Source organism: Mercenaria mercenaria, chromosome 1, assembly GCF_021730395.1.
Source record: "Mercenaria mercenaria strain notata chromosome 1, MADL_Memer_1, whole genome shotgun sequence".
In the NCBI taxonomy this organism is placed as follows: Eukaryota; Metazoa; Mollusca; class Bivalvia; order Venerida; family Veneridae; genus Mercenaria; species Mercenaria mercenaria.
The window spans coordinates 106749187-106760367 of record NC_069361.1 but is presented as its reverse complement, the minus strand read 5'-3'; the positions used below and the strand labels follow the sequence as shown (position 1 = coordinate 106760367).

Here is an 11181-nt window from a genome sequence, read left to right as displayed (position 1 = left end):
AGTTAACTCCTACCTCGGAATTACCTTCTCGGAAGATATGAAATGGACAACACACATCAACAACATCTGTAAAAAGGCCAACTCCTCTATCGGATTCCTCAGAAGAAACCTCAGAAGAAACCTACGCCACTGTCCAAAACTATGTCGCAAGAATGCTTACTTGGCACTAGTAAGATCCAAAGTTGAATGCGGCTGCACCATCTGGGATCCCTACACCAAAACAGAAACTGAAAAACTTGAACGCATTTAGAGAAAAGCTGCCAGATGCATCACCAACAACTACACCTTACAGAAATCCAGGCTGCATTACATCTATGCTCCAGCAACTAGACCTGCCAAGCCTCCAAGAACGCCGGCGGTTGCACAGATTGACCTTCATTTATAAGGTGGTGGAAGGGCAAGTGCCGGCAATCAACATACGGGATTATCTCACACCCCAGAGCTATAGGCGTCCCATAAGAACAAAAACTTTTCAAGACCTCATTAGTGTGAACATTGTGGACAAATCAGTGTGTAACAACCAAAAGTGCAATCTCCAAGCAGAGTTGTCGTTCGTACCTCACCATACACTAATGTAAGCGGTGTGCGAGAGAGTGCCAAAAGTGCTTTAAACCAATATTTGCCAAAACGGAAAACTATAAAAACTCTTTCTTTGTCAGAACTGTGTATGATTGGAACAAACTAAACGACTCTCAAGTGAATTCAGACTCAATCCAATCATTCAAGAACTCTATACATTTGTGTGACTAAATAATTTGCGCACTCCCCCATCGTGTTAAAGCTAGTTATTGGTCTCTACGACGTAACCTTACATACAGATTTCATGTCGTGACAACCCGGATGTAACACGAAGGTGGACGGAATTTATATGTATGAGAAAAAAAATAAAGAAAAAAAACTTCCATAGTTTCACATGTATCAAAGTTTTATCAATATTCCAATTTGGTCCATATTTTTGCATTGTCTGTAGACAAAAGTATTTTTCTGAAAAAAAAAAATATATTTGCTCCGTATGAAAGTAATTTATTTCCGGTTTGAGACACGTATCGATTTTCGCACATTTTTGAAAGATTTATCGCTTAAATATGACGTTCCTCACTTCATGGGAAGAATTTTCGAAAGCAGCAGAACGACTTTATACTAATGATCCTGCTAAAGTAAGTTTATGTATTGTAAAATGAATTATATTTGTGTTCGCTTCTACTTTCACTTTGAAGTATTGAGTGTATCAATAGCCGGACATCCAGTATGGTTATGCTGGCTGTATTGTTTTCTCAGTAATTATGATTATTCTATGTGACATTCCCGTAATGATATGTCTTAAAAACATAAATTTTGCTTGATTATTCAATATTTTTTAAATGCACATTGTCAGAAAATGAGAATTGAAATTATTCTAATTATTGTTGCCTTTTTTTTGTCCATATGGGACATGAGTACAATAGGTCCAGAATATCAAAGATTTTACAGACATTTCTATTTGGACATTCCACAAATTTGAAGATCTTTCAGTCTGTATATAGAGTAGTCCAAATGATAGGACAGTTTGGGACAGTGTGAAAACTTTCTGACTGTCGCTATCCCATTGCGTCCAAATGTATCCTGGATGTACTAATTACCGGTGTATTAATGATTGATATTCCACAATACATGACATTTGATTCATATGCTTACTAAAATTAAACTCATTTTCAAGAAAAAAGTATTTTCTTTTCATTAAAAGTTAATTTTATTCACCTGGGAACAGAATTATCGTCAATAATAGGTCATGTTTTGACCTACCATGGTCGCCATCTTGGATGTTTGCAGTTACCTATTACCGGTGGAATTGTGGGAAATAATGCTACTGCATTAAACTTCAATCCAGAAACACAAAAATAACAAGTAAACACAGCTTAAAGTTCTGGCTACTGGATTATTTAATCTGCTGTGGAGAAGAACAGTATATTATAACATATAACATGAATAAAATAAATGAATAATATCACAAACAGCACTTTGTCACATTTTTGTCAAAATCACTGATAAACCAGAATTATCACATTCAGTGGTGATTTAAAGAACTCATCATGACTCCTTAAAAACTTCACAGCACAGCAGTATTTCAGGTGTGTCCAATGACCACACTTATCACACTTTAGCTTGTAACTGTAATGAAATAAACAAAAAACCTTACCACATGCATAACATGCACACAATATTGAATGAAATTTGATTTCTCAGTTCTTAACAATGAAAAGTCGGAAGTTTAGTCCAGTAGTATTGTTCATCAAAAAGGGCGCCAAAAAGCGCATGTGTGAGGCAGTGCTTGATGACGTCATTTACAAGAGGAAACTCCTTCTGTCACTTTTTTTCTGGGGAATTATTCATAATTCATCGAGTGTTATTGAAGTTTATCAGTCAAGTACACTGGAAAAACACATTTTTTATCAAATCATATAGAATAAATAAGTAACTTACCCTTAGGAAGGACATATTTCACGAAAGATACACTTGAGGAATAGTCGTGTAATTTTGTAAACAAAGGATTCCGGAAGTGCTCTTCAGGAAGTAAATATTCGAGATTTTCGGATTGCACCGGTAATAGGTAACCACCGGTAATAAGTGATGTGGGGATACTGAAGTTATTCTGCATATTTCTGTTAGGAAATCTGTTGGGAACGTTTTCTGGTACATGTACATACAGTCGAATACCGTTACCTCGATATTCAAGGGACTGTAAAAATTGCATCGACGTATCCGAAGTTCGACGTAACGATATCGACTATCTGGGACTTACCTTGTATTTGTGACGGACGTCTATATTGCCACTATATCCAATGCTTTTTTAGAGGGTTTGAAAGGGGAAAGAAATTATTATAAAACGTAAATACGATTTTAATTTTCTTGACCAATAAAACATTTTAATTAGATACATACATACATCTTTTTAATTTTTCCAAATATACATTTAAACATTACCATTTTTATTCCTTCCCTAAACAAGTCTGAATGCAGCGGTAATGCTCTAGTTGAGTAGTCATTTTGACTGTGCTTCGATAACGAAAATTTGCCAGTTTAACACGCATATTCCTACTCAATCCTAAATGGCAGATTTATACTCCGACAAACAGAAAATATTTCATCCAAATCAGTTGTTACATAGGAAAACAGCTTTCTTATTGCACGGTGTTTTATAAGACTAATTATTGGGAATTAAATGAAAACATTCTGACATTTAAATTGGATTAAATAACGAACAAAACAAACACACTAACTAACTTGCATACGATTAATACATCGCAGGACAACAATATTGTGATTTTCACACCTTACAAATAACATGGATATTTTTTGACAAGCTGTGATATCGGCGAAACCAGGTGTAAAAACAGTACAGGTAAGTTGACGGGACTGAAAAATCTCATCGAGCTAAACAAAATATCGAGCTAATCATATCGAGGTAATGATAAAAAATTTCATTAAGATAAATAGGGAAAAATCGGGACCGACTCAAACACATCGTGCTAACCGGAGTATCGAGCTAACCGATATCGAGGTAACGATATTCAACTGTATATGTATTTGTAACGATTACATCTCTGATAATGAATTTAATATATGTTGACATTAAAGCAAAAAATTGTCTCACTGACATTTTTTTAATGTAATATTTTGTGTTTCGTTTCTGCAATTTAGTGTCATAGGCAGTCCGCTATGTATTGAAACCGATGTCACGGTAGATATCTCCTCGCATCTGTTTACAAATATTTCTGAAGATTTAAGTCTCTTTTTTTGTTGAATTATGGATTATAATATTATTCAACCAATTTGAAGTTTCTTCTTGAGTATTAATGTTTAATTTATTGGATCAAGTAAGTTTTACCAGTATTTTATGACTTTTTTTGATTTTTAACGTCTTTGTTTTCCTAACAGTAAAATGTAGATACGGATAAGGTTTTAGAAGGATGACGACTATATATGAACAACTGAAATAACAGATCATAAAATAAGTCATCCCGATAAGCCAAATAAGTAAGGCTATATATAGAGTAAAACATTTCAATATAACTAACAATTTCAAGTTAAACTAATTTTTAAAAAATTGTTTTAAATTGAAATGTTTCACTTTTTGTATGCGGAAAGGGTAAAGGTCAAAACGTAACCAAACTAAAATGTACCCACAAAAAGTTAAAATATACCCACTTGGGGAAAGTCAAATGTTCCCATGTTTAAAATTACAAGTCAAAATTTTCCCATGTAATTTACTCATTATATTTCATTACTTTATAAATAATTATTGAAAAAAAGTTTTCAAAGGGATCACCAAAATTTTCAACACATGGGATCAGTATAAATGAAGTGACTTACAGATAATGTTACTAATTATTTGATCTACAATAACCAGGTGTCCTCCTGCTTAGCTTAATAGGAAGAGTACAGATCTACAGATGGTGGGGTTATAAGTTGTTTGATCATGGGGCAAGGCGTTTGTTCTCTGTGATGATTGATAAAAGACATTTTGTCAGAAACTATTCATCCTCCACCTCTGATCTGTGTGGAGAAGTTGGCACAGGTTAGTACTGGTAGTACAGAATCCAGGAACACTAGTTGGGTTAACTGCCAGCCATTACATAACTGAAATACTGTTGAAAAACAATGCTAAACCCAAAATAAAGAACCAAAACACGTACCAGGTGAAACCAAAACCTTTCCAGTGAATATGCTGTGAATAATTTAAAAAAAGAACAGTCTTCTAAATTCTCCTGGAGAATAAACTGCTATCATTGAACTTACTGCGACGATCCCTCAAGCTAGTATCAAATCAGTCGCAGCATGTTTGCAGCTAGAAGTGACCATCCCGCGAATGGGTATGTTCATGACATGTTTGCAGCATGTTCATGGCATGTTCGCATCTTTTTCAGGATGAGCTATTAGTATAGGTGGATCTTTACCAAACTTGTTCTGTAGCAACATTAAAAGGTCCTTTCTCAAATTTGTTAAAATGGGGATGCTTGGCCTTTTTTAGGTGCTGCTAAAGCTAAAAGCAGAAAACCTTTAAATGACTTCTTCTCATAAACCATTTAGTCTGTAACATCATTACAAGCTGCTCTCTCAAATATGTTCAATTTGGGTTGCTTAGCTCCTTTTATGGGCTGCTAGAGCTAAGAATAGAAAAACACTTTAAACAGTTTGATGGATTTTCATCAAACTTTGTCAGTAGCATCATTTGGTCATTTGGCCCCTTTTATTTGCTGCTAGAGCTGAAAAAAACAGGAAAATCTTTAAACACTTGATGGATGTTCAGCATACTTGGTCTGTAGCATCGTTGTAAAGTCCTGTGCCAAATTCTTAGAAATGGGAGAAGGTTGCCCCTTATAGTACCCACAAGCGATGAAAATAGAAATACATTTTTAACAACTTAATCATAGGAATTTCTTGATGGATCTTCATCTGCATGCTTATAGTATGATGTCTTTTTTACATGTACAGCTGTTGAATATTAAGGCACATAATACATGTATTATACATCTTTGATTCTTTTCAGTGTCGATTTGTTACAAAATACAGACACTGTGATGGGAAACTGGAGGTCAAGGTCACAGATGATTCAGTGGTAAGAAATCACTTCACACAGGTCGTATTATAAATAACACAAGTCATACTATAAATCACACAGGGTTTTATAAAATATTTTTCTACAGTGCACAGTAATGTTATTATTGAAAAGGGAATTAGATCATGATTCTGGTCAGCTTAATTTAAGGAAATGCTTAGGTTGGTTTTATATATTGCACAAAGGAATATTGAAACTGCATGAATATAAATTTAATCAAAACGTAAATACATATATTTAATCTAAGCAGTAATTCTCATGGGACAATGCTTTGTTCAGTAAACTTTGGAATATCAAACCCTCTTCAGGTGAATGGTACCAAGGGAGCAGATCTGTTCGCAGGGAGATAATAATAATAATAATAATAATAATAAAGACTTTATTTAACGAGGCTACATATTCGCCAAAACGATCTTCCATATGTGCCTCAACATTTTTACAACATTTACATCAAATAACAGTAGCAATAATATTAAATACAGAATTAAACAATTACAAAATGAAATAAACACAAAATGTTAATCAGTAGTAAGAAAAATCACAGAAACAAAATTACAAACATAAAATTATATATAAGCATGGAATAATAATTTTGACTGAAGGAAAGTTAGCCAGAGTACTTCCACTTTAAATAAGCTTTTTTGAAATTTTCAGTATTTTCAGATTGGCGTACAAAGAGAGGTATATTATTCCAGATTTTAGTTCCAGAATAAGAAAGTGATTTTCGATAAAACTCAAGATTAGGCTTAGGAATATATAGATTAAGATTATTTGTTGATCTGAGATTTCGGTTATGTAGAGTTGAAGCAAATTGAAATTTTTCTTTCATGTAGCATGGCGAGTTTTCGTCATTTAATGATTTGTAAATTAAAACAGCTTTTTTGTACTCAACTCTGTCGTTAAATTTTATCCATTTTAATTCTTTGAAAAGAGGGTCAGATGGTGCATCTGCCTCTTTATCAAGAATAATGCGAGCTGCACGTTTCTGAAATTTTATCATTCTCTCAAGAAGTTCATTTGAGCAGTTTCCCCATATTGAACAGCAATAGTCTATATGGGGTAAGATGTAAGCATTGTAGAAAAGTTTCCTGGCATGTATATTAAGGAATTGTTTTATCCGTAAAAGAAGATAGAGATTACTGTTGCATTTCTTTATTGTTTGTTCCACTTGTAGTTTCCAGTTTAGGCAATTGTCAACTTGAACTCCAAGAAGTTTTTCAGATTTAGTGAACGCTATATCAGTGTTAAGTAACCGAAGAGGTGCATTTGTTGGTGCTTGAATGTCATTTTGGGTCTTTTTGGAGGCTGATATGTACATAGCTTTGGTTTTGTCTGTATTAGGTATCATTGCACTATGATTGCACCATTCTTGAATAGAGTCTAGGTCTTTTTGAAGTTTTAAGTTTAATGTTTCAGTTGAATGCCCCGTAGCACTTATGGTAGCATCATCTGCAAACATATCCATTTCTGAGTGTTCAAGATGTAGGGGTAAATCATTTATATAGGTAAGGAATAAGATGCGTCCTAAGACAGATCCTTGAGGGACTCCAGAAGATACATCCAGAGCCTCAGAAAAGGTGCCTGACACAGATACTTTCTGAGATCTTTCTGTTAAGTATGATTGAATCCACTGTAGCGTATGGTTTGAGATATTGTAACAACTAAGTTTTTCAATGAGTAGTGTATGGTTTACCAGATCAAGGCTTTTGTTAAGTCTAGAAATATGGTACCAACAAGATTATTGTTATTGATTTGCTCAATCCAGTTGTCTACTATGGATGTTAGACCAGTTTCACAAGAGTGATTTGTTCTAAACCCAGATTGTTTTTTATGAAAAAGGTTATTGTCTTCAAGAAATTGTTTAAGGTTATCAGAGACATGCTTTTCAATGAGTTTTGATAAAACAGGTAAAATAGAAATGGGTCTATAGTTATTTTTATCAGATTTAGACCCTTTTTTGTGGATTGGGATAACTTTAGCCATTTTAAATGCAGTAGGGAATTTAGCTGTATCAATACTGAGGTTAATGATTTTAACTAAGTGTCTTGAAATAACATGACAGCTTAGTTTTAAGAAACGAGCACTTATTTGGTCAAGGCCAGTTGCTTTGCTACAGTCAAGGGTTTCAAGCATGTTCCTCACAAATTTTTCAGAGACTGGGGGAATTTGAAACTTTTGATCAGTTTTTAGACAATGTGAATTATGATTTCTTAATAGGGTTTTGTATGATTCAGGATAGCTATCAACATTAGGTGCTCTTTTGAAAATATTGGTAAAGAATTCATTAAACTGCGCTGCACTTTGATAAGGATCAGTAATTGGATCTCCATTATCATCATTTATGTAATGAGTTTGAGTATTAGTACTTTTCCCAGATAAGTGCTTTAAATTTTGCCACATTTTCTTTGTGTCTTTTTTATTTTCGTTGATCACTGTGTTGAAAAAAGATTTTTTAGCATCTATTGTTAGTTGCTTTACTTTTGTACGAAGTATTTTATAATTCTCATAATTACCAGAGAGAGAAAGTTGTTCTTTTTTCAGTGTTGAATATGTCATAACCCTTGACTCATTCCTATCTTCTGAAGAAAGAAGATCAACCCGAATGTATACAATGTCAAACACCACTTACTATTAAAGGTGGTCAATCACATTTAAACAACATTTAATGACATTTTTTACTTTTTGTATATTCTGGTAGAGAATTATTTAAGGAACAAAAAGACCGATTACATAGAGTTAGATTCCTATTTGAAATGTATATTTTATTATTTTTATAAAATTTTGTAATTACTCCCCTTTAATATGAAAGTAGATAAAAAGCTGGGTATTTCTTTTTATTTCGATACAATGTCTAGTTTTACATTTGCATTTGATAGACATATCAACTATTGAACAATCTGAACCAAAATGCTTTAAGTTTTAAAGCTGTGTGTAGCTTCTGAATTCATTTATTTCCAATCTATCTTGGTTGCGCAACCAAGATAGACAAAGGGAGGTAATAATAATTTTTCAAACTTGCGTTTCTAATGAATTCCATCTAAATACATAATTTTTAATGCAAATATTTTACAAATATATTTCAATATGTCTAATATTTATACATTTCCTTAGGCAAAGTATGTTTATCAAATTTATACTTATGATAAAATAACTCTATCTTGGTTGGGCAACCAGGATAGGAAAATGAAATTTTAAAAATACCTCCAGTGAAAATCTAATTTGTATTAAGTGTTAAGTGAACATAAATGAGTGTAAATGATCAGATGTTAAAGTTTCGAACAAATCCGTTACATGGCCAAAATCTGATTATCCACCTTTAAACATTATAATTGATTGCTTGGACTTCACTCTAAATTGCAGTACATATTTTGAAGTTAAGTCTTTGAAATATTGTATTCTTTTTAAAACAGAACTGTCCATCTGTTTGTTCATATATGTACAAACCAGATTTTGTGTCCCAGTTACGTAACAAACCACTAATGGAAATGGTTTGAAACTTCATATGCCTGTTCCCTGTGATAATCTAACATGTTAAAACTATTATGCAGGTTTTATTACTCTTTTAATGCCCCCAGTGTGGAAGAGTTGTGAGGCATATAGTATTTGAACTGTCAGTCTGTCATTCTTGTGTACTGAACTCCTCCTACAAGTTCAGTGCAATTGAAATTAAACTTAATAGACATCATTTCCATGTCTGATTATTTTCTTCTGGAGTTATGACCCTTTGTTGGACATTGAAATATCACTATATCAGAACATTCTTTACTCAACTTTCAGTTTCCATGCAATTGAAGGTAAATTGGTCATTCATCATTAGCATGAAGTGGACTTGTGCATACATTATTTTTAGGACTTACATGTCTGATTTTTTTGTGAGTTTGTGCTTTTTCAGGGACTTTAAAATATTGCAACTTCATCCTTATACAGTTTCTGTCCAATTGAAATTAACTTGATATACTTCATAAACATGAAATGGACCTGCACAAATTATTGAGACTTCCATGCCTGATAATATTTTCCTGGAGTTGTGACCGTTTTGGGGGCTTTGAATTATTACAAATAATCAAAATTGTATACATGTATTCAAGTCCCACAGTTTCCATCCAGTGTAAATTAAACTTGGTAGACTGATACGGTTTTAGTTGAGCCCTTTTTTCAGACATTAGAATATTATTCTATTAAATAGTTTCAGGTGGCAAGTGTCATGCACTGCTGACATCATTCTTGTTTGATTTGACAAAGAAATGCCTCTTTTTCAACTGGCATTTTTTGTTTGATTTGGTATGTTAGCTGGTATCTCACTAATCACTTGTGGGAATTGACAGAAACTTGACGTACCAATACTTGTTCACTGTGACATGACAGGCAGTGCACAGGTCCCATAAATCTGTTAAATTCTCTTTGCTTTCTGACACAAAGTTACGCTTCTTCTTTGACTGCAGCTTTTTCGGTGTGATCTTTTCTCTCAGTTAGTATCATAAGAGGAACACAAATTGTTTGCCCCTTTTGTGCCTGTTTGTGTATATGAATTTCTTGTTTTACCTTGCTTTAATGGCAAGGCTTTTGAAAAGTCAAACATTGTTGTCCTCAGAACCCTCTTTTTTTAACATTATCAGTTAAGTGTAGCGATTGTAGCCAATGTATTGCAGGCAGCATAGTCTAAATTCATGTTCATTTATCATCTCTCTGGAAAAAGATGTGGGTTAAATTGTCTTTTGTTTCTTTGTTATAATGTTTACAGCATGTTGAATGTTCTTGAACTACAGAGTTAAGACACGTTTTCTTTCTCTTTTTACAGTGTTTGCAATACAGAACAGAACATGCCCAAGATGTGAAAAAGCTTGAAAAACTAACCAGTCAGTTAATGAGACATATGGCATCGAAGGAGAAATGAGTGCTACATTTGATTTTCATATTTCGATTTCATTTTAATTTATAAGATTGATCATGGATAACCTGAAACAGAATTCTTCATTGAGGATTAGGAAGCTGGAGCTCCTTTGGAATATCTATTTCAGTGTAGTGACATGTTACAATGTGGTAACTGTTTTGAATTTGATACATCTAGAACTGGGAAGTGAATATCACTTTTGGAGTCATCAAGAACAGCTGTACCTTGATTTTATAATGGTCTGATCATAGGTTATATGTACTGAAACATTAGTATTACTTTTTGATACATATATGAAACAATTAGAAGTTAGGCTTATATTATGAATGTTGAAAACTTGTATGTCTGTATTATAAAACTTGTAGAGTTTACTATACTGTCTTCATTCTTGTTCACCTCACCCACTTAGGTCAGTAGGGAGAGCGCAGATCTACGTTTTGCTGGGTTGTGAGTTGGATATTTGGGTGAGACGTATGTTCTCTGTGACAATTGTATAAAAGACATTGTGTCAGAAGTCATTTCGTCCTCCACCTCTGAATCATGTGGAGAAGTTGGTAGTTACCAGTACTTGCGGGAAAGAATACAGGAACACTGGTTATAGTAATCTGTCTGCTTTTTAGAGATACATGAATGAAATACTGATTAAAAACAGTGCTAAACCCAGACAAACAAAAAAATTGTTGTTCTCAAAGTA

The 11181-nt window shown here is 33.5% G+C and overlaps 1 protein-coding gene across 1 annotated transcript; it reads left to right on the top strand.

The window, feature by feature from the left end:
* Positions 1-997: 997 nt before the first annotated feature.
* LOC123527528 (signal recognition particle 9 kDa protein-like) lies at positions 998-10858 on the top strand. The gene is made up of 3 exons (XM_045307047.2): positions 998-1157; positions 5528-5596; positions 10395-10858. The coding sequence occupies exons 1-3, from the start codon at positions 1086-1088 to the stop codon at positions 10488-10490; spliced, it is 237 nt and encodes a 78-aa protein (XP_045162982.1). The 5' UTR covers positions 998-1085; the 3' UTR covers positions 10491-10858.
* The last annotated feature ends 323 nt before the right edge of the window (positions 10859-11181 follow it).

Bases quoted from the DNA above. Each gene is read 5' to 3' on its own strand.
- LOC123527528 (XM_045307047.2), top strand. From the start codon at position 1,086: ATGACGTTCCTCACTTCATGGGAAGAATTTTCGAAAGCAGCAGAACGA. The intron at 1,158-5,527 runs GTAAGTTTATGT...GATTCTTTTCAG, and splicing joins ATACTAATGATCCTGCTAAA to TGTCGATTTGTTACAAAATA. The intron at 5,597-10,394 runs GTAAGAAATCAC...CTCTTTTTACAG, and splicing joins AGGTCACAGATGATTCAGTG to TGTTTGCAATACAGAACAGA.